Here is a 23,671-nt window from a genome sequence, read left to right as displayed (position 1 = left end):
TTATAAATTTCCTAAAGCTTAATACCATACAACATACCGTATGAGGTGTTGCCAATGCATTACTTTTCCTAAAAATAGTAAAGTAAAGTAATTACCTCAAAAACCACTTAAGTAAGTACTTTCAAGTATTTTTACTTAAGTACTTTACACCCACTGGCAACATACAGTGATGATGTGTGCATGCATTATTTTCCTAAGGCCTATACATACCTCATAGCTAGGCTACAAGAAAAAAAACTTCTGTACATTTCCTACAGGTACTTGTCCAGGCACATGACACACGTCTGATGCCTCTCGGGAGCCCTGTGAATGTTTAATACATGGCCTGGTTCCCAGGATGGTGTGTTTTTTGCTCTCTGGCCCATTCTTCTGTACTTTAGGTAACTATGGGCTGTAGACAATTACAAAGGAAAGGACTTTTGTCTCATCATCTCTTTTCACCCGATTATTTCCCCAAGCCTCAGGAGTGGTGGATCCCTTCACATTGAAATTCTTCTGGTGAAGGTATTTCTCTCTCTCTCTCTCTCTCTCTCTCCTCTCTCTCTCTCTCTCTTCTCTCTCTCTCTCTCTCTCCTCTCTCCTCTCTTCTCTCTCCTCTCTCTCTCTCTCTCTCTCTCTCTCTCCTCTCTCTCTCTCTCTCTCTCTCTCTCTCTCTCTCAGCCTCCCTCCCACTGAGTATATGAAACTCAGATGAAAGCTTTTAGGCCTGCTGTGTCAGAGAAAGTGTGTTTAAGACATTATATGGTTGGTGGTTTCTATATTACAGGGACTGTGATGTATGATAGGATTGTGATGTATGATGTCTCATAAAATGCATTAATTTCCTAAGGTATACATCAAATACCGTATAGGTGTTGCATCATTATTTTCTCAGGCCTATACATACAACATACCAGTGGTATGATGTGGGACTGTGATGTATGATGGGTCGGTGATGCATGATGGGACTGGATAATGTATGATGGGACTGTGATGTATATGGGACTGTGATGTATGATGGGACTGTGATTATGAGGGTCGGTTGATGCATGATGGGACTGGAATGTATGATGGGACTGTGATGCATGATGGGACTGGGATGTATGATGGGACTGTGATGTATGATGGGACTGTGATGCATGATGATTGCGTCATGATGGACTGTGATGACATGATAGGACTGGGAATGTATGATGGGACTGTGATGCATGATGGGACTGTGAATGATGATGGACTTGTGCATGTAGATGGGACTGTGATGTATGATGGGACTGTGATGCATGATGGGACTGTTGGATGTATGACTGGGACTGTGATGATGATGGGACTTCTGATGTATGTGATGGGACTGTGATGTATGATGGACTGGGATGTATGATGGACTGTGATGTATGAGTGGGACATGTTTGATGTATGATGGGACTGTGATGCATTGACTGGGAACTGTGCATGTATTGATGGGACTAGTGATGTATGGGGGACTTATGATATGGGACTGTGATCGATGATGGGACGTGATGTATGATGGGAACTGTGATGTATGATGTGGACTGTGATGTACTTGATGGGACTGTGATGCATGATGGGACTGTGATGTATGATGGGGACTGTGCATGTATGATGGGACTGGATGTATGCAATGGGACTGTGATGTATGATGGACCGTGATGTATGATGGGACTGTGATGCATGATGGGACTGTGATGTATGAATGGGACTGTGATGTATATGATGGGACTGTGATGATGATGGACTGTGATGTATGATGGGACTGTGATGTATGATGGGGACTGCTGATGCATGATGGGACTGTGATGCATGATGGGACTGTGATAGTATGATGGGACTTGTGTATGATGGGACTGTAATGCATGATGGGACTGTGATGTATGATGCTGGCATGTATGATGGGACTGTCATGTATGAGGACTGTTGATGTTGATGGGACTGTGATGTATGATGGGACTGGGATGTATGATTGGGACTGTGATGCATGATGGACTGTGATGATGATGGGACTTGATGTTATGATGGGACTTGGATGCTATGAGGGGACTGTGATGTATGCATGGGACTGTGATTGTATGATGGGACTGTGATGCATGATGGGACATGTGATGTATGATTGGACTGTGATGCATGATGGACTGTGGATGTATGATGGGACTGTGATGTTATGATGGGATGTGGATGTATGATGATTGATGTTGATGGACTGCTGATGTATGATGGGACCGTGATGCTGTGATGTATCGGGACGATGTATGATGACTGTGATGCATGGATGGACGGTGATTGTATGATGGGACTGTGATGTATGATGGGACTGTGATGTATGATGGGACTGTGATGTATGATGGGACTGTGATGTATGATGGGACTGTCATGTATTTCCCACGTGTTTTTATCTACACATAAAGGGAATTGCCGTAAGGTAGTCGGTCTCCATGTTTTGTGTTTCCTTCAGTGAGTGTTAATGGTGAGAAACTTAAATTCTGAATGAACTTGTCCTTTCTCTCAAGACTAGAGAGACAATCCTACTCTGGCAAGCTGTGACCAATGGTTTACATGTGTTTGACACCCTGCTAACTTTTTCTCACGCACTGACGGTTGTTTCCTCATTTTGCACCACACGTTCAGAACTTGGCAGAGTCCTTTTGTTGATGGGCTCTGCACACATAACTCACATCACACCATTTACCCACTGTGATTTTCCATAATTACATTGTCACACCAATAACTGTGACTCACAGAAAGTCAAAGAGGAGATGATAATCAGTGTCAAACCTGTTACATCTCATTTTCAGTGTGCAGTTGAGTGTAGCCTATTACACTCCATGCAAGCAACATCAGTGAAGCAAGACATGAGCCAAGGCCATTGGTTAGTTGACAGTCATATGATGAGGTAAGCCTCAGGCTGTTTCGGCCTCTGTCAGTGTGACACAAGTGGGGCGGCAGGGTAGCCTCGTGGTTAGAGCGTTGGGCTAGTAACCGAAAGGTTGCAAGTTCAAATCACCGAGCTGACAAGGTTCAAATCTGTCGTTCTGCCCCTGAACAGTCAGTTAACCCACTAGGCTGTCATTGAAAATAAGAATTTGTTCTTAACTGTATTGCCTAGTAAAATATATATTTTTTAAATTTAGTCAGCAGCCCCAGGCCCCAGAGCAGTGATGAAGACCAGAAGTGAAACTATGAACTCCACAGGAGCCACAGGCTCATCCTCACATAGACTGACCAGGCTGGCTGAAACATTCACATCGATTGGTTAGGCTTAGGTTCAGACAAGACAGAAGCACCTGCTGGAGCAGCAGCCAGCACCACCACCCACAGCTGTGATTACTGGAGACAGTGTCANGATTGGTTAGGCTTAGGTTCAGACAAGACAGAAGCACCTGCTGGAGCAGCAGCCAGCACCACCACCCACAGCTGTGATTACTGGAGACAGTGTCACAGTATAATTTTTCACAAATATACAGAGGGTAAAGGAGATCACCTTACATTAATATTGTACACACTACAGGAGCAGGTGAAAAACAATTTAGGCAGTGTTGTCCTGTAATTGGGTTGTGTTGACACAAGCTGCCCTGCCCAGCCCTGGAGAGGTCTCCTGCAGTAATTCTTCCATTCAGTGTGTGTGTGTGTGTGTGCATGTGTGTGTATGTGCATGTGTGTGTGTGTGCGTGCGTGTGTGCATGTGTGTGTGTACGTGTGTGTACGTGTGTCTGAGTGACAGCGTGACACATTGAATAGAGCCAAGCTTACTGGAGCAGGATGAGACAGAGCCCCGTCTGACTCCTAGCCAAACGCTGTGTGACTCAGTCCTTCAGAAGAATACATGTGGAGACACTGTGGAGCCTCTTGACGGTCAACACAGATATAAAGCTAATCACATCTTACCTAATATATAGTGAAATTACACCTTAGCATACATCTTTTAAGCGGGTTAATTTACAGTTGATTTAAAAGTTATATAGAAACTGTGCTATTAAATGGAGAGAGAGGGCAATGACTTGTGAATGTGTCAGAATTCCACAGTCATTGGAAAATAGGTACACTGCCACCTATTGGACTATAAGGACTGATGGATCATCATTTACAATCAATAGTATGATATTGGTGAAAATAAAATGTATCCTATTTTAATAAAATGTTTAACTAGATTTAGCTGACATAGGAAACCCTCTAGCCCAACAAAAACAATGTGGTTTCTCTCCAATATGACTGTGCCAAAGAGTAGTACACAATTCCTCATTTCGTCAATGGTCAAAGGGGACACAAGGCAAATGTTCATGTTGCAATCTCCGTAGATGAGAGGGAAGTTGAAAGCATGACTCGTGCTGTCGCAGAACAGATGTTTCGTGTAGACCGGAAACAACAGAACTAGCAGATTTATACTTTCTGACTGAATTTTTTGTTGTTGTAACACTTATAATTAAGCAATAAGGCACAAGGAGGTGTGGTATATGGCGAATATACCACGGCTAAGGGCTGTTCTTAAGCACGACGCTTTGCGGAGTGCCTGAACACAGCCCTTACCGTGGTATATTGGCCATATATCACAAACCCCCGAGGTGCCGTATTGTTATTATAAACTGGTTTCCAACGTAATTAGAGCAGTAAAAATAGATGTTTTGTCATACCCGTGGTATACGATCTGATATACCATGGCTGTCAGCCAATCAGCAATCAGGGCTTGAACCACCCAGTTTATAATGGTCTTTGAAACACTTTCAACACATTTTTTTAAGTGATATTTAAAAAAAAAAAAGTATTATTTTATTTAATAAAAGCATAAAGGGCTCCCGGGTGGTGCAGCGGTCTAAGGCACTGCATCTCAGTGCAAGAGGTGTCACTACAGTCCCTGGTTCGAATCCAGGCTGTATCACATCCGGCCGTAATTGGGAGTCCCATAGGGCGGCGCACAATTGGCCCAGCGTCATGTAAATAAGAATTTGTTCTTAACTGACTTACCTAGTTAAATAAAGGTTAAATAAAACATATAAATAAGTATGGCATGGGGTACATACACATGTTCATTGACTTCAACTATAACAATGAAATGATCAGTATGAAAACAGTTGGAAAGCTCAGTATGACAGGAAGAGGCTGATATCTGTGGTTGCCATTATCATGAAGGCTAAAGCTGTGGGTGAAATATATTCTATCCAGATCAGGAGGGTCTAAAATAAATGTAGTGAGGCAAGGCCTCAAGATAAGCAGCTGAATACATACAGTACACTCAGTCATTATACTCATATCATATAGCTTCAGACAAACATATAAAGTGACACTATGTTCTTTTTTCTATGAAGCTCTTTTTTCTGTGGCACATGGAATATAAAAACATTTGAGCATGAAATTAGCATTATACCACAACTGAAAAATGTGTCTAACACATTGGGGCCTACATAGAAAAATGTGTATATGTTAAAAAGTATTTCAAATGTTAATTCAAATTCACTACAGGTAAAATTATATACAGAACCTATTTTAATGTTTTTATATGCATTATGTTTGACATAAACATTACTAACAATTGCTTTTCTACATTTTAAGTTAATTAACATATAGAAACAATGTGACAAATCAAACTTTGTAATTTACACACAAAAATCTTTATCAAAAACATATGATAAACATCGTTTTCAATCTCAGGAAGAAACATTTTCACATATATTTAGAAGTACATCCATTTGTTCCTTAGGCTCTGTGACACACTGTGAGCTGTGGCTCTGTTTCTGAGAGATGCTTGGTCTCTTGGTCACAAAGGACAGTTCTTTAGTCCCCTCTCCGGGAGCTGTGCTTGAGATGTGCCGGAACAATTTCTGAATGCCTGTCTCCCTCAGGGAACTCCGGAACGTACGCGCCACAAACACATAGAGCAAAGGGTTGACCGAACTACTGATGAACACGAGCGCTCCAGCGATGAAAGTCATGGTGGTTCTGACGCTCTCTATACGTGCTGCGGCCTCGCGGTGGGACCCCTTGATGGTGAGGATGACGAGGGAGAGCACGTTGCCGACGTGGTGAGGGGTCCAGCATAATGCGAACACCACTACCATGCTTGCAATCAACCCCATGGACTTACGCTTGGACTTAAAGGTCATCTGTGCGATGCGGCTGTAGAGACAGCTGTAGCAGACGACAAGAATGCAAAAGGGGACAGCAAAGCCCACCAGCGTCTCCAGTAGAACACACACTGCCTCCTGGCRGTCTGAGGTGTAGTCCCTGTACAGYCAATGCTCCTCCCCAGGGTSCCCCTCCACCACCTGGGTGGGAAAGACCGGGGTGCTGAATAGGAACGCAGCAGCCCACAGAACAATAAGAACTTTATTCAAGGCCTTCTTCCTCTTCCAGCCGGCTGAGGCAAAGGGGTGTCGCACAGCGACAAAGCGCTCGACGCTCATGAGGGTGATGAGGAAGACGCTGCTGTACATGCAGGTGTTGATGACGTACACCATGGCCTTACAGAATGCCTCCCCGAACACCCAGGAGCGGGCCAGGGAGTAGATCCACAGGGGCAGGGTGATGAGCACCAGCAGGTCTGCAGCAGCCAGCTGGAGGATGAGCACCACGGTNGTGATGAGCACCAGCAGGTCTGCAGCAGCCAGCTGGAGGATGAGCACCACGGTGTGGGAGCGCTGCTGGACGTGCCTCAGGATGGTCCAGATCACCAGCAGGTTCCCCGGGACCCCCACCAGGAACGACAGGCCCAGGATCACACAGGCCACCACTGTCCCGCCAGCAAACTCATCAGGAGCCATGGTGGACTCTGAAGCTGAAGACAGCTGATGATCGAACGGTTCTGGTTGATGCTGCCGATCGCCTTGCCTCACCTCGCCTTACGTGCCTTCTATCTGGTGTACATACTCAGACAGAAAAAAAGTGCTGCACCAGCAAGCTTTCACTTCCCTTTAACTTTTCTGAGGAGAACAGGAAAGAGGTTGGTTTTTCACAGAGCCATCATTCTGTGAGAGACATAGCACTGAGTCATCCAGTGGGTACTTATTGTGGCACTGTCTGGAAAAATATATCTTCTGAGATATTTTAAGAGTTCAAACAATTGTATTGACCACAAATTACTTTTATTGAAGTGATATGAACTTGAGATCAGATGATTTTATTTTATTGTGATCAAATAGAGTAAGGCAGTGTGTTATTTTATGTAACATGAATTTCAATACAAAATAAAGGTTAAATCAAATAATATTCAAGGAATTGTAACATGACCATGAATACATGTTATTTAAATTATACCACTTTATGAGCAAATGCAATAGCTTTATTGTGTTAAATAGTCACAATTGAATTACTTGTGTAAACTTTTCTCACCGTATATCACAAGCGCCACAACAATATCTACATTTTGTACCATGATCATAAAAATACAACTTATAATCAAACTTCTAGATTCTAGACATATTTATTTCTCATCAATGCTGACATCTGAATCAATGATCAGGTCACAGTTTTCATTTGACATTTTAGTCATTTAGCAGGCGCTCTTATCCAGAACGACWTATCCAGAATGCTCTTATCCAGCGCGACCATCTCTGTAGTCCTACACGGTAGTTATGTCTGTGGTATTGTTGCAGTCTGGCCTTACTGAGGACATTYTGTTTTCCGATCCTATTSTGTTGCCAGATCCTWTTGTGTTTTCCGATCCTATTGTGTTGCCAGATCCCCTTAGCTTGGAGGAGGTGTGTGAGGAGAGTTCCTGGAACAGCCTGACCATGCGGGACTCCTGGAGACTGCCCTGGAAGTTCCTTGCAGCGAAGGAATAGAACACAGGGTTCACAGAGCTACTAATGAAGGCCAGCGCTCCAGAGATAAACACTATTGCAGTCTGGGCCACAGAAACAGGCACAGCATCATCTGGATCCTCTGTCAGGATGCTGACTAGGTCTACAGTGTTGAGGACATGGTGAGGAAGCCAGCAGAGAACGAAGGCTACCACCACACTACTGATCAGAACTGTCGACTTCCGTTTGCTGCTGCCGAAATGCATTGTCCTCAGGTGTGTTGCTACTAGACAGGAACAGACAGCCAGGGTGGAGAAGGGGACCACGAAGCCCACCAAGGTCTCCAGGCATAAGAACACCACCTCGTGGGTCCCTGAGCTGTACTCCCTGAAAAGACACTGCTCAGTCCCATCGATCTCATCGATGGAGCGGGTAAAAATGGATGGGATCCCTAAAAGGAAAGCCAGAGCCCAGATAGCCACTAAAGCCTTGTCCATAATGGCCTTGGTCTTCCAACGCAACATCTTGAACGGGTACCGGATGACAAGGAAGCGCTCAACGCTCATGAGGGTGATGAGGAAGACGCTGCTGTACATGCAGGTGTTGATGACGTACACTATGGCCTTACAGGATGCATCCCCAAACACCCAGGAGCGGGCCAGGGAGTAGATCCACAGGGGCAGGGTGATGAGCACCAGCAGGTCTGCAGCAGCCAGCTGGAGGATGAGCACCACGGTGTGGGAGCGCTGCTGGACGTGCCTCAGGATGGTCCAGATCACTAGCAGGTTTCCCGGGACCCCTACCAGGAACGACAGGCCCAGGATCACACAGACTACTGATCGCCCTACGATTGACATTTCTAAAGACAATGCATCATCATCGTCTGAGATGGAGGAGCCCGAGCTTTTCATTTTGCACTGCAGTCAACTGCTGTTTCCTAAGAAATAATGATTTTGTCTGGGGAGTACTTCCTTATATCACCCTTGGCCTCAAAAGCAGTAACGGTCACTTTACTTCTGTAATAAAACAAACAAGGGTTTCTGTCTGAGTGTGACAGGAAAGTAATGTGGTTAGCTAGATGTGACAAAGAAAAATAAACAGGTTGTTAAATATTTTATGTATTTTTTATTGTATTTATTTTTTTACAGTAGATTATGTATGCCTTCCTCATTACAGTTTATACAATAATTATTTTTCGTGCGTGAATGCATTGTGTTGGGCGCATTTTACATTGACCCCCCCTTTTTTTGCACTGACTCTCTTGCATTGGCTCTACGCACACTCGGTAGACTCTACCCACACATACTACACTGACACTCCAACACACACACACACACACACACACACACACACACACACCACACACACACACACACACACAGCCACAGATGCAAACACCCACACACACAACACAACACATGCATGTTGACACCACACACTCACACACACACACACACTACATACGCTCACACACACAAAACACACACATGCATATTGACACCACACACTCACACATAGACACACTTTCACACTTTTTCACTCTCTTCACATGCACTGTTGCTACTCTGTTTATTATCTATCCTGATGGCCTAGTCATTTTTACCCCTACCTACATGTACATATTACCTCAACAACCTTGTACCCCTACATATTGACTCGGTACTGGTACTCCTTGTATATACTGTAGCCTTGTTATTGTTAATTTATTGTGTTACTATTTTTCTCTTTTTCTTTAGCAATTTTTTTTTCTTACTTTTTAACTCTGCATTGTTGCAAGTGAGCATTTCACGGTAAAGTCTACACCTGTTGTATGTGGCGCATGTGAAAAATTGCATTTTTATTTGACATAGGGTTGACTCTTTTCATTGTTATTGTTGATGACTCTACTGCATTGTTGAGGAAGCTAGTGCATAAGCATTTGACTGCACCTTTTATACCTGCTGTAAACAGAGTTTGTCATGAATTAATTAAACAAATGTATTAGATTTTTTGGATCGGTAGGTTACGTTCTAAATGTAATCTATTACAAACTTGTCATCAGTAATGTAACTAGGATAACATAAATTCAGTAACATAATCTGATTACTTTCACAGTTACCAGTTGCCTGTCCAAAACTGTAATCCTAGTTACATTACTTTTGGATTACTTTTTCCTTAAGAGTCATTAGAAAAAAGATAAAAAGGATCCATCAAACTCATTTGGTGTGTCGTCATACTAGTCTCTGACTTGAACAAAACTAAACTTGCACGTTTTTTTTATGTTGATTTGAAAACAGAGATGTCAGAATTTATTTTTTGCAAACATCCTTTCTGAATAAAAAAGTAATCCAAGAAGTAATCATCTAGTTTTTCAAAAGCATCTGTAATCTGATTGCAATATTTTTAGCTGGTAAAGTAAGTGATTACAGGTCATTGTTTTTCCTAATTAGACATGTAGTTGATTACGTGTAGTCAGTTACACCCCAACCCTGATTTTACTGGACAACATTGCACTTGATAGACTTTTATTTTGAAAGTTGTTGTGATGACACTCAGAATTTCATGTCCTGGGTCTCCAGCATAGATTGTATATCTCCAGTCAGTGAGAAATAAACAAGATGTCGTCAACATATGCCGCGTTCCACACTAGACGGAACTAGGAAACTCGGAAATGTCCGACTTGCTAACTGGTTGAAGTTATACACGTGCCGCGGTCAACGACTTGGCAAAATGGACATTTCCGAGTTTCCTAGTTCCGACTTGTGTCTGAACGCAGCAATAACCACGGATCGGGGAATTTTAACGGAGTCTACTGTCAACCTCAACAAGAGGAAATTGGATGTTGGACATGAAGTTAGCTAGTTAATGTCAAATTGATTAATTTGTAAGTTGAGTGAAATGTCTTTGCTCAAATTTTAACCAGACTGGTTCGGTGTATTTCATAATCACTAGCTAGCTAGTTGCTAATGTACTCTGTCGAGTACGGAAACATCAGATAGACTCTGGGACAGGTAACGTTAGCTAGCTAGAGAGTTTGGACTTTTAACTAGACAGCCAGCAAGCTGAAGTGCTAATTTATAAGCAATATCAGGTCCTCTATAGGAGTTTATTGTTTTATTTGAACTATACAACATTGGGTAGCTAGCTAGCTGTCTAAACTTGTAGCTAACAGCTAGCTAGCTTCCATGCTAACATTAGTCTAGCACTCACTAGCTAGCTGGACCAAAATGGGCGTTGTTTTGATAGCGGTAGCTAGTTAGTTAGCTAGCTAATAACAATATGAACTTAACTAGCAAGTTTAGCTGCTCAGCTAACCCTCTACAACTGTCTCTGGCCAGTGAAACAACACTAGAAACTAGTACTAGACAGAGAGGGCTTGTTGCTCAGGCTTACTACCGTTACACTAGCTAGCTAGTTCCATGCATTACCATTACCACAGTTGCTTTATTGATTTGTTTTCCTTCCCTGCAGGTTGTTGACAGAGTTAAGGTGTGGTGGAAATCAGTGTCAAGCCTATTAGGCCTAACTTCACAAGTCTTGTGTGTGAGAGACCTCCAATATTAACATTCCAATGCCTCTGCTATTCCTGGAGAGGTTTCCCTGGCCCAGTCTGCAGACCTACACAGCGCTGAGTGTGGTTCTGCTGGCTGGAAGCATCTTCAGCGCCTACACTACTGTGACTGAACAGGGGTTTGGGGTTCCAGACATGGACGAGCCTCCACCACCTGCACCCTTAGAAGGGGATAATAGAGGCGGCCTAGGCCTAGAACATGTGACTAGCGATGATGTTGTGAGTGCAGATACAGAATTGGCGACCACTGTTATGTGGTACCTGGTCACTGACAGTCTCTTTGTATGGGTAAGTCTTATTCAAGATAGGCTCAGCTCAGCCAAGCAGCCAATATTGTTGTTACGTTACTTAGTTGTTACATGGTTGCTAAGTGGTCTGCTCTTCTCTACTCCTCAGGTGTTGGTGAATACAGCTTGCTGTTCTCTGATGTTAATTGCTAAGATGATCCAGTGCATGGTTTTTGGGCCCCTCCGAGTCAGTGAGAAGCAGGTGAGGCTTGGAGTTGTGGTGGTAACCTAATAACTGATATTTGGGATAATTTGATGTCACCTTATTGAAGGTTAGGCATCTAACTGTGTTTATGTAAACTATAGTACAAATGTCCTCCACAAATAGTCTGCAAAACAAGATCTTATCATTGAAATCCACACTGGTGGTTTGAGTCTATTAGTGTAGTCTGATCACTCCATCCATGTTCTAATGTCTTGACCTCTCCTCTCTCCACCCCTCTCTCTTCCCATCTCCTCTCTACTCCACTCCCCTCCTCTCTCTCCTCAGCACCTTAAGGACAAGTTCTGGAACTTCATCTTCTATAAGTTCATCTTTATCTTCGGGGTACTGAACGTTCAGATGGTGGAGGAGGTGGTCATGTGGTGTCTGTGGTTCTCTGCCCTGGTCTTCCTCCACCTCATGGTCCAGCTGTGCAAGGACCGCTTTGAATACGTACGTCTCATCAACCTCTAACAGTACATTTTAGTAATTTAGCAGACGCTCTTATTCAGAGCGACTTACATTGGTGCATTCATCTTAAGATAGCTTAACACTTTACTGTTGGTGTCTTTATGAATGCATTCATAAACCTTTATAACAGCTATATAACAACATTTGTCATAAGTAGTTTTAAACAATTATGAGTAACGGCATGATATAAAGGTTCAATTCAAAAAAAGATTATGTTATAAAACTAGTTATATTGGGTAACAAGTGCTATTACACAGTGTGCATGACAACTTATTAGAGTACTGAATAAAAAACTGAAATAAGGAAATTACAAAATGTAGATTGGCCCACTCACTGTACTGTAGGGAGAGTGACCTTGTTGACTTGTTTACACTGTAAACATATATACCTATGTTAGATGCCAGTGATATGACGCTGTTGGGTATACATTCAGTCACAGTGAATGCCATAGACCGGGTCTCTTTCAGGTCCAGGCCAGACCTATTAATAAGCCTAGTTCTTGCTGTATGTATGTAGGCCAGGGTTTTAGGTTTAGCTAATGTTTCAGTCACTTCATAGACTCAAACTACAGAGTGGGGGAGTACAAAAAAACTAAGATGAACATTTAGGTAGTGTGCTGTAGCTATAGGAAAACAGAACATCACACCATATTGTGAAGAATGACATCTCTCTGTCTGCAATCAATGGGTGTTAGGTTTGATCCTTATCATATCAACTGACATTGTAGCTGTTGGAATGCTGTACTTTGTTGCTGCTGTCTGCAGTAAAAGTTGGATGAAAGGCTGCATAACAAGCCTGTATGTGTGTCACTGTACCTGTGTCAATATTGTTGTGTGTCACTAGACATGTTATTTGAGCATGTGTTAGTAGTACAGTATGGGGCTGCAGTGACACTGCCCAGATAAAGCTTACCTCTTGACCAAAAACATGCTCAACGGGAAAGTCTATTGAAAGAGTAGCCATGAAGTCTGCAACCACCCCTAAATTGTTATTCTGTGTGTCGGTCGCTCTTTGTATGAAAGTACAAGTTATATGTAAGTGTGCATGTCCGTCTACATCTGTGTGTGTGTTTAGTAATCTCTCTTTCTGAATGAATGTATACAGTAGGTTAATGTGTACCTGTTCCCCCTTGCAGCTGTCCTTCTCCCCCACTACTTCTATGAACAGCCATGTGCGTGTCCTTACCCTACTGGTGTCCCTGCTGCTGGGCTGCTGTGGTCTTGCTGTGGTCTGTGGTCTGCTGGGTGCTGCACATGGCATGCACACCCTCTCCTTCATGGCTGCCGAGGTGAGGACCTGACCCTAAAGAGCTCACCAGCTTGTAGTCCTGATAAACGGAAATGAGTTGCCTCTGGTTCATTCAGCAATTCCTATGGGGAAAGAATAGGGTTTTGGAATAGACACCGAAAATAAGGTCTGAGGTTAACACAGACTTAGGATATGTTATACATTTTGTTCTACGAGAGAATATCAGTCAGTTAACATGACCTTTATGAATTATGAAGCCTTTATGTGCTTTATCTGATTTCATAAATGTTTCAAAATTCACAAAAAGTGTCGTTAGCTGATGAAGATTCTTATAGAACAAAACTTTTCAGATCTCCTAAGCCTGTGTTTACCAAAGACCTTATTTTCGGCGTTTATCTAAAAACCCTACGAAAACTTTGTTAATTTCCCCATAGACTTTGTCCAACGAACCATGGTAGAGTTGGTGCCTACAAAAAGACCGCCTTACTATTGCTCTCTATTGGGCGGAGAGTATTTCTATAGGCACACCCATTGGTGTAGACTAGAGCAGGGCTGGCTGAACCTCCTGGGCAGTTGGGACTACCATCCTGCTGGAGTTTGTTCCAGCTGTTGTTTTATTGTAAGTTACAGTAACAAGGAGGTTTACTCAGTCACAAATTAGTATTACATCATTGTCATCAGTTACATTTGTTTCCCACAAAAAAAAGGATGTATAAAATACTTATGTATAATTCATGTCTTTCTCTGTCTTTCAGTGTCTGCTGGTCACTGTGCGGACTGGACATGTCATCATGAGGTAAGACCCTTCCTTGCAGAATGCAGACCCTCTTGCACTGCAACACAGATGACATACCGGATCTAGAATGAACCAGTTCTAATATTAGCATACTATTAGATGTGTTACCATGAGCACCRGTTGAAAGACTGCTTRGTGCTACAGAGGGTGATCATGATGACTTGCAGGCAGCTGTATTTKTTGGAGTGGTTCATTAATTAGTTATGCTAAAACATMATACAAAAACCCTGTAAACAGTAGCCAAGTGTATGAGTTGTTGCTTTGCTTTGTGTTGTCTGGACACCCATAGCATTAACCGCCTATCAGAGTCCAAAACGTGTACGCACAGTGTTCTAGAATGTTGGACCTTTGGCTTTTGTACTTTTTGAATTCTCAACGCTGCTCAATCAATTTGATGTTCATCAGCACGGTAAGACAAATTGTCTATAAATGGAGAAGGTTCAGCACTGTTGCTACTCTCCCTAGGAGTGGCCGTCCTGCAAAGATGACTGCAAAAGCACAGCGCAGAATGCTCAGTGAGGTAAAGAAGAATCCTAGCGTGTCAGCTAAAGACTGAAATAAATCTCTGGATCATGCTAACATCTCTGTTGACGAGTCTACGATATGTAAGACAATTTACAAGAATGGTGTTCATGGGAGGACACCACGGAAGAAGCCGCTGCTGTCCAAAAAAACCATTGCTGCATATCTGAAGTTTGCAAAAGTGCACCTGGATGTTCCACAGCGCTACTGGCAGAATATTCTGTGGACAGATTAAACTACAGTTGAGTTGTTTGGAAGGAACACTGTGGAGAAAAAAAAGTCACAGCACACCAATATCAACCTCATTCAAACTGTAAAGTATGTTGGAGGGAGCATCATTGTTTGGGGCTGCTTTGCTGCCTCAGGGCCTGGACAGCTTGCTATCATTGATGGAAAAATTAATTCCCAAGTTTATCAAGACATTTTGTAGGAGAATGTTAGGCTATCTGTCTGCCAATTGAAGCTCAACAGAAGTTGGGTGATGCAACAGGACAACGACCCAAAACACAGAAGTAAATCAACAACTGAATGGCTTCAACAGAAGAAAATACGCCTTCTGGAGTGGCCCAGTCAGAGTCCTGACCTCAATCCGATTGAGATGCTGTGGCATGACCTCGAGAGCAGTTCACACCAGACATCCCAACAATATTGCTGAACAGTTTTGTAAAGAGAAATGGTCCAGAATTCCTCCTGACAGTTGTGCAGGTCTGATCCGCAACTACAGAACACATTTGGTTGAGGTTATTGCTGCCAAAGGAGGGTCAAGCAGTTATTAAATCCAAGGGTTCACATACTTTTTCAACCCTGTACTGTGAATGTTTACACGGTGTGTTCAATAAAGACATGAAAACGTGTAATTGTTTGTGTGCTATTAGTTTAAGCAGACTGTGTTTGTCTATTGTTGTGACCTAGATGAAGAGCAGATCAAATTCTATGACCAATTTATGCGGAAATCCAGGTATTTCCAAAGTGTTCACATACTTTTTCTTGCCACCTGTAGGTTTCTTCCTAGGTTCCTGCCTTTCTAGGGAGTTTTTCCTAGCCACTGTGCTTTTATATCTGCACTGCTTGCTCTTTGGGGTTTTAAGCTGGGTTTCTGTATAAGCACTTAGTGACAGCTACTTATGTAAAAAGGGCTTTATAAATACATTTGATTGATTTGTGGTGTGTACAATTCAAAAGCACAAGTGCTAAAATGTTCAAATAAAAAGGCATTATTGTGACCAGGGCAGGGTTCTGACTAAGTCTGTTTCTCTGCAGGTACACCATTCACCTGTGGGATCTGAACCACCCAGGCACCTGGGAGAGTAAGGGCTCCTACGTCTACTACACTGACTTCATCATGGAGCTGTCTATGCTATCCCTGGACCTTATGCACCACATCCACATGCTGGTGAGTGACAGAGCCGGGTCACTACGGGCTGGTATTAGTAAGGGAACTAACCGACTGGGTAATAGCACCACCGTGAGGCCCACAAGATGGCTGACTGAACTAGCCTCAACTTAAAATAAGGGCTCTATCTCAATTTGTCTTTCTTCGCCTCCTCAACTGAATTGGAGAAGAAGGTCCATGGTGTCTCCTCTCAGATGATGAGAGTAATCAAGGAAAGCTGAATTGAGAGAGAACCACAGTATTCAGTTAGATGAGAGTTGAGTTTGAGCTTAGAGCTGTGTTTTAACATTTGACTCCCGTCTCCCCTCAGCTCTTTAGTAATATCTTAGAGCTGTGTTTAACGTTTGACTCCCCTGTCTCCCCTCAGCTCTTTTGTAATATCTAAGAGCTGTGTTTAATGTTTGACTCCCCTGTCTCCCCTCAGCTCTTTTGTAATATCTAAGAGCTGTGTTTAATGTTTGACTCCCCTGTCTCCCCTCAGCTCTTTGGTAATATCTGGCTGTCCATGGCCAGTCTGGTGATCTTCATGCAGCTGAGGTATCTGTTCCATGAGGTGCAGCGCCGCATCCGACGCCACAAGAACTACCTCCGTGTCATCAACAACATGGAGGCCAGGTCTGTCTACTGACCAGCCTACTGATGGCTCTCACTGTCTTGTATTTAATACATCCCTACTGTTACTTATTAGGTGATGGGTGGTGTTCTTTCACTCTTAGCTGAGACTCAGTGTATGAAGCTGTAGCAGTGTGTGTTGTGTGAATCTAGTCTCTCTGCTTTCTTATGACGGGCTATCTAGCTGTTAGCTATTTAGCTATTCATGAGACTAGTGCAGTTGTTGATCTAGATTTGTTATGCTCTGTACCTCTCAGGTTTGCAGTGGCCACAGCCGAGGAYCTGGTAGCCAACAATGATGACTGTGCCATCTGCTGGGACACCATGCAGACAGCACGTAAACTGCCCTGCGGACACCTCTTCCACAAGTAAGAGACTGACCCAGCCACCTTGGCACCTCTAAAATCCCAGGAGTCATTATTTCCTCACACTTGATTGAATGTGGCATTATGTGGGMGATGTTTTGATTGACACTAAGAGTGTTGTGTCTGTACCTGTGTTTGCTGCGTGTCTGTGTACATTAACGTTCCTGTTTGCTATTCCTCAGTTCCTGCCTGCGGTCGTGGCTGGAGCAGGACACGTCGTGTCCAACATGCAGGATGTCCCTGAACATCAGTGGTGATGGAGGCCCGGCCAGAGGCCAGCAGCAGGGGGCTGGCCTCCCACTGGAGAACAACCTGYGCCCTGGGGGCCCCGCTGCAGACGCCAGACCACACCTCAACCAACACAATCACTTCTTCCACTTTGATGGTAAGGCCATACAGACTTGTTTTACAACACAGGTGATCTCACTGAATGGACTARTCTATTGAGTATGGTTGATGATGAGTTCTGGCATATAACATGTTGAMAGTCACATAGACAGACATCACACTGTTAGAGACATTTCTTATAGTGCACATTTCAGGTAGTYATTAATGTGGTGATGTCTCCTCCCAGGCTCCCGCATCGCCAGCTGGCTGCCTAGTTTCTCAGTAGAGGTGATGCACACCACTAACATCCTGGCTATCGCTCAGCAGGCCAACAACTCTCAGCTCAACACCATGGTGAGTCACAGCCTTACTCTAATCCCCTCCCGGGACATCAGCATGTTTTTTAGTCCTGGACTAGGTTTAATCCTTCCAAGAGGTCTCGCAAGCATCATCTGAGCTTTGAAGATTGTTTTACACCTGCCCTTCATCAACAGCTTTGTTTTCAATGTATTCATTGCAGCAATATGACTTGACTAGAATGGAGGTGGCTGCTGGGTAACATAGTGTTCTACTCCCCACAGGCCCATCAGATCCAGGAGATGTTTCCTCAGGTTCCCTACCACTTGGTGCTGCAGGACCTGCAGTTGACCCGCTCTGTGGAGGTCACCACCGACAACATCCTGGAGGGWCGCATCGTSGTGCCCTTCCCTGCTCTGGTAGGTCCTCCAGTTCAGTGCATTGGGTATTTTGACCATGGTGGTCCACATATAGACCCCAGAAGGCCTACACTTTCCCCTTGTGTGTGATTGTACTGCCTCTTTCTGAGGATTAGGTAGAACAATAGAGGGCGTGAGTTCAGGATCTAGTCAAATGTGTTTAAAGGTGTATACTGTGGTGTTAACTGGTGTTGATTAAAGATGTCTTGCCTCTCCCCCTCCAGGCGGCTGAGCGTTCCCCCGTGCAGGTGAACCCAGGCCCAGAGGGGGCAGGAGCCAGTGGGGGGGTGGAGACTGCTCCCAGCGAGCTGAACAACCTGGAGGTCAGAGGGAGCCGCTTCTCCAAGTCTGCAGAGGAGAGACAGAAGATGCTGCTGCAGAGGAAGGATGAGCTGCTGCAACAGGCACGCAGGTACTGTACTGTCACCACCGGCAATACTAGACCAGTCTGTCWAACGAAACGGGTGTATTCAGTGAGGGGAAACCTTACCAGCTTTGCAGATAGAAATATAGCCTACCCTATTCAACTTGGCAGACAATCATATCTTATTACGCAATCAATTTCTGTCTGAATGTTTTGCAACGTGACCAGGCCTCCTGAACAGGCCTCAGCTGACAATCTTTTCAAAATAAGAGTCTTCTTAGATAAGAGCAAACACCTGTTGCTGTCTTGGTGGTGGTTTCTTGTCTGTTAGGTCAGGGTTCAGTCACTGGCTCTTTTACTGAGTAACTACAGTAGCAGAATAGATCTATTGTAACTAAATGACTGAGATCACTGTCATGTTTATAAGGACACACCATAGCAAAAGTTTAGCAAAATGAAAGTTTCTTATTGGACTAGTTCAGACAGTTTCTCCCTGCCACTCTGTTTCTGAGCATTTCCTTCRGTTTCGTGTCTGCTGAACACAGCCCACATTGACCTCAATTCATTTCCCCACAGGAGATACTTGAGAAAGAGCCCAGAGGACGAGGAGGACCTGCCCACTCTGGAGGAAGACGCCCCTGTCTCAGACATGACCATGCTGAGACGCAGGACCATGGCAGCAGCTGCAGAGAGACGCATGCAGAGCCAACCAGACCCTGCTCCCTGAGACTATACTGGACTGTAAACTCCCACCTGGACAGTCTCACCTCGAACCCACACCTAATGCCCTTGGAGTGTCCACAAACTCCTCACGTCCCACCTAAGAGACACCTCCACCGAAAGAGCTCTCTACGTTATATGATCAATGGAATTACCTAAATAAAAGCATTACATTACAAAGTGTTATAAGAAGCATGGGCTTTGGCTGCACATGGCACAGGGGCTCTGCTGTTTTAGGCTGCTCTAGTGAGATATGAGAACTGGTCCTTGGGAATGGTACCAGCCTCCCCTGAACTTTCACCAGGCACCAGGGGCTTAATTGGACATGGATAACCAGCGTTTTAAAGGAGTGGTGGGTGTCTGTCTGTTGAGTTTCTGAAGTGCACCGTAAAACGCCACCTCGCACACCTGTCATCACATAGCTCTAGCCCCCAGCTTCACTAGACTTACCTGTCATTCTCTTTACTGGCCATGATGGAGAACAGAAAAGAGCATGGTGTCACAGTCCGAGGATGCTGCTGAGGTTAGTTAGGGTTTGTTAAGGTGCTGTTGCTACATATAGCTCATAGTGTAATGGAGTGGGACATAGTTTGTATTTTATTCAACAACAAAAATATTTGTGTTGTAATGGGCTGAGATTGATATTGATATAATTTGTTGGGTTGATAACAAACTGATGTTATTTTATAAAAATGGAGTGAAAACTGTGAATTAAGAGTAGGTTTAATAGATTATAACATTGTGAAGCTTTTTATCTTTTAAGAGAATGTCACTTTAGTATTACAGCCTCTTCGAAATATGAATGTACTTTATCCACATAATGCTGCAGAGAGAGAGTACAAGAGTTTAAATTCTGGCCGTTGTGGAGACCTGGTTGTTAATGTGTTAAATGTCACATATCCACCCAAGAAAGAACACTATCTAAATAGGAAGACGGAATAGTTTTGTATCCAGACAGACAGTTAAACGTCACCAGTACAGAGTTATAGAATAGTGGATCCCTGACCTCTAGGTCAACCAGTGGTTTCTATCTGCAGTCTGTATACCTCTAAAACTTCCCAAAGTATACCTACACTGTATTAAACATCCATTGATAGAGGTACAGAAGACTGTATGGGCTCAGAGGAGTTGGGTTTGAATACTGATGAACCTATCTGATTCACTCACACACTCCATTCCTACACTCACGTACTGGTAGGTTCATTCTTGCAGACGATATGTAGGCCTATGTGTTGGATGTCTTTAACTCAAAGGCTTTTTAAAGTTGAGTGGTGTTGTGCGTGAATCACAATGGAATGCTTTATTTTACTTTTACCCCAAAGAACATTCCCATGAACTTCCACATGATGCAGATGTCTTTCTGTGAGATGTGCATTTTTGTGTGTTTGGTTGATGCAAAAGATTTCTCTCTCTTCAGCTTGTTTCATCTGGGATTGTAAGACGTCTCTACTAACTGTTTCAGAGATGGACCTCTTGTCAAAAACAAAATACATAGTCAGTTTTTCATTGATTCAAGCTATTGATCAACTCATATTTTCATATCCATGTCATATTTTTATATTCATAAGGGGTTATTTTTGTAACCATTGTATATTTGATCTAATCAAAAACATGAATTATTCTTTTGGACTGAGCTTTCCTCATATTTTGTGCCTAAATCAAGAATAGTTATATGGTTTGATTGTGTAAATAATGTAGTTTTTGTAAGAACTGCTCAAGTAACATGAACAAATGATCAATAATAAACAGAGCTTCTCTACAGCCAAACGAGCTTTTCTTTGCCTCCTGTTGATAGGCCAAGTACCCCTAGGGGTCCTAATACCCCAGGTTGGGAACCACTGCTATAGACATTGAGTAATCTCTTTCTAGACAGATGGGTTGCCTCCCACAATGTTACCACTGAGGGAGTTTGATTCAGCTGAACCGCAGTGCACCGGGCTATGCAGTGAGGGAGGAGCACCCTTCTCAAATGGAACAGTAATCTGCACCACTCGGTCATGTTGTCAACAAGGCAGCATGATGCATCGTTCAGAAACCTACATCCTCTAACCAATTTTCTAACTCTTTCATTGGGAATACAGATAAAGTGTTTTTATCAAAAGCAATAATTTTTAAAGGACCTCTGGGTGGCGCAGTGGTCTAAGGCACTGCATTGCAGTGCGCACGGACCTGGTCAGCCACAGGAGTCACTAGTGCGCGATGAGACAAGGATATCCCTACCGGCCAAGCCCTAACCCGGACGACGCTGGGCCAATTGTGCGTCGCCCCATGGACCTCCCGGTCGCGGCAGAGCCTGGGCTCGAACCCAGAGTCTCTGGTCTCTGGTGGCAAAGCTAGCACTGCGATGCAGTGCCTTAGACCACTGCGCCACCAGAGACTCTGGGTTCGAGCCCAGGCTCTGTCGCAGCCGGCCGCGACCGGGAGGTCCATGGGGCGACGCACAATTGGCCCAGTGTCGTCCGGGTTAGGGAGGGTTTGGCCGGTAGGGATATCCTTGTCTCATCGCGCACTAGCGACTCCTGTGGCGGGCAGGGCGCAGTGCGCGCTGACCAGGTCGCTAGGTGTACGGTGTTTCCTCCGACACATTGGTGCAGCTGGCTTCCGGGTTGAATGCGCGCTGTGTTAAGAAGCAGTGCGGCTTGGTTGGGTTGTGTCTCTCCCGAGCACGTACGGGAGTTGTAGCGATGAGACAATACAGTAACTACTAACAATTGGATACCACGAAATTGGGGAGGAAAAAAGCAATATTTTTTGCATGTGAAAACAGAGTCCTACAATTTATTCCACATTCTTAACCTATGGCCACTTTTGTTTTGAGCCGACTCTACCGTCGGCCAAAATGGAGCACCTGACTCACGCCCGGGAGGCAGCCAGCCAAAACGAATGCAATCAACGGCCACAGAAATCGCTAGTGCGCGATGAGACAAGGATATCCCTACCGGCCAAACCCTCCCTAACCCGGACGACGCTGGGCCAATAAACTGTTCCCGGTATACCCGGGGCAGTCCCAGGGCATTCATCAATGTCATCAGTGTTCATCAGTGTTCCAGCATACACACCTAGGTCTGCGATTTCTGAGATTAGGCTATGAGTACAATACTTAAAGGGGAAATACTTAGTTGAAACAATAACAAAGCTGTTTCCCCATCTCTGTTCCGGTAAAAAGCTCAAGGATGGGCCTAGATAAATGTAACCACTCTCAAATGCATAGACATAGCTGTGTATGCAATATATGAAAATTATAGTTTTAAGCATGTTTTGAGGCTATACAGTGTTTGTTTACATTTACAATGTTTACAAACATTGGATTAAAGCAAGCTTAGATTTTGGGTTCTGATGGGGTATGACAGTTGAATTTAGCTCATGAAGCATAAATTATATATTATTTAAAAAATCAATGGGTACATATTAATTTATATATCCAAAAATGTATGTGGCAACTGCAGATTGTGGCTTTAAAGGGCTGGCTTCCTGGACACAGCTGGACTAAAAACATGACCAATGGGGATTTCCATTTAAATCATTTTTATTTCTCGGTCTATGTTCAGGCTAATCTGTCTCTGGGAAACTGGCCCATAGTGTTATTAGTTAGATTGGACAGTAGATGGCAGTAATCCCATCTCTATGACCACACTGCGTAATGTACACGATCTATTCTATGCGTTACAGTACAATGTATTTCAGTTACTCACGTAGCCTACATCTGGGCGGAGGGAGCTAGAAAGTTCGCATTATTGAATTGTGATGTTCGGATTTATGCGTCATTCGTTGTAAAAAAAAAAACGACCAGCTGATCGAACAACTTGCACTGTGAGTTTTGTTTTGCTAAAAATACTTTACTGTTAAAATAATTATGTTGCCTAGATTTACTGAATTATTATGTTTTTTTTAATAGAATTTCCGTTATTTGTAGGCCTATTTGCATCATATATTTAGTTGCGTAATGTTTTAGTTCACTCGTTAAAACTGTTGACCCATTAACTGTAAATGTTACTTTAAATGTTATGCTCAACTTTAAACGAACTACAATTTTTAAGGATTAATGAAGACTTCATAAACCCTTTATAAAGCCAATATAGATGTTTAAGAAACCATTCCTYAAGCGAAAGTCAGCAGAATAAATAATAACTAAGCCGTCATCCCGCCTATGTTTCAGTAAAAATCGGAGGCATACAGCTGGAGAAATGTAACCACTCTCTTATTCATAGTATCAACATTATACTTAAACAATAAGGCACGGGGGGTGTGCGGCTAAGGGCTGTTTTTAAGCACAAGGCAATGCAGAGTGCCGTGGTGTATTGGCCATATACCACAAACCCTGAGGTGCATTATTGCTATTATAAACTGGTTATCAACGTAATTAGAGCAGTAAAAATA

At 43.6% G+C, this 23,671-nt stretch overlaps 3 protein-coding genes across 3 annotated transcripts; 1 reads left to right on the top strand and 2 right to left on the bottom strand.

Annotated features, from left to right (window-relative positions):
* Window positions 1-5,451: 5,451 nt before the first annotated feature.
* On the bottom strand, window positions 5,452-6,842 carry LOC112069877 (leukotriene B4 receptor 1-like). Its single transcript, XM_024137261.2, has one exon. The coding sequence runs from the start codon at window positions 6,741-6,743 to the stop codon at window positions 5,631-5,633; it is 1,113 nt and encodes a 370-aa protein (XP_023993029.1). The 5' UTR covers window positions 6,744-6,842; the 3' UTR covers window positions 5,452-5,630.
* Window positions 6,843-7,020: 178 nt separating this feature from the next.
* LOC112069878 (leukotriene B4 receptor 1-like) lies at window positions 7,021-8,648 on the bottom strand. Its single transcript, XM_024137262.2, has one exon. It carries the CDS (start codon window positions 8,630-8,632, stop codon window positions 7,541-7,543), a length of 1,092 nt encoding a protein of 363 aa, XP_023993030.1. The 5' UTR covers window positions 8,633-8,648; the 3' UTR covers window positions 7,021-7,540.
* Window positions 8,649-10,495: 1,847 nt separating this feature from the next.
* Window positions 10,496-19,862, top strand: LOC112069876 (E3 ubiquitin-protein ligase AMFR). Its single transcript, XM_024137259.2, has 14 exons — window positions 10,496-10,584; window positions 11,172-11,559; window positions 11,668-11,760; window positions 12,049-12,213; window positions 13,367-13,519; window positions 14,235-14,275; window positions 16,058-16,190; window positions 16,672-16,805; window positions 17,060-17,170; window positions 17,350-17,552; window positions 17,742-17,848; window positions 18,076-18,210; window positions 18,435-18,622; window positions 19,151-19,862. Exons 2-14 carry the CDS (start codon window positions 11,272-11,274, stop codon window positions 19,299-19,301), a joined length of 1,902 nt encoding a protein of 633 aa, XP_023993027.1. The 5' UTR covers window positions 10,496-10,584; window positions 11,172-11,271; the 3' UTR covers window positions 19,302-19,862.
* Window positions 19,863-23,671: the final 3,809 nt, after the last annotated feature.

The sequence above is a fragment of the Salvelinus sp. IW2-2015 genome, unplaced genomic scaffold (assembly GCF_002910315.2).
Source record: "Salvelinus sp. IW2-2015 unplaced genomic scaffold, ASM291031v2 Un_scaffold1140, whole genome shotgun sequence".
NCBI classification, from domain to species: Eukaryota; Metazoa; Chordata; class Actinopteri; order Salmoniformes; family Salmonidae; genus Salvelinus; species Salvelinus sp. IW2-2015.
Note: the sequence above shows the minus strand (reverse complement) of the source record. Positions and strands in the feature narration are given on the sequence as shown.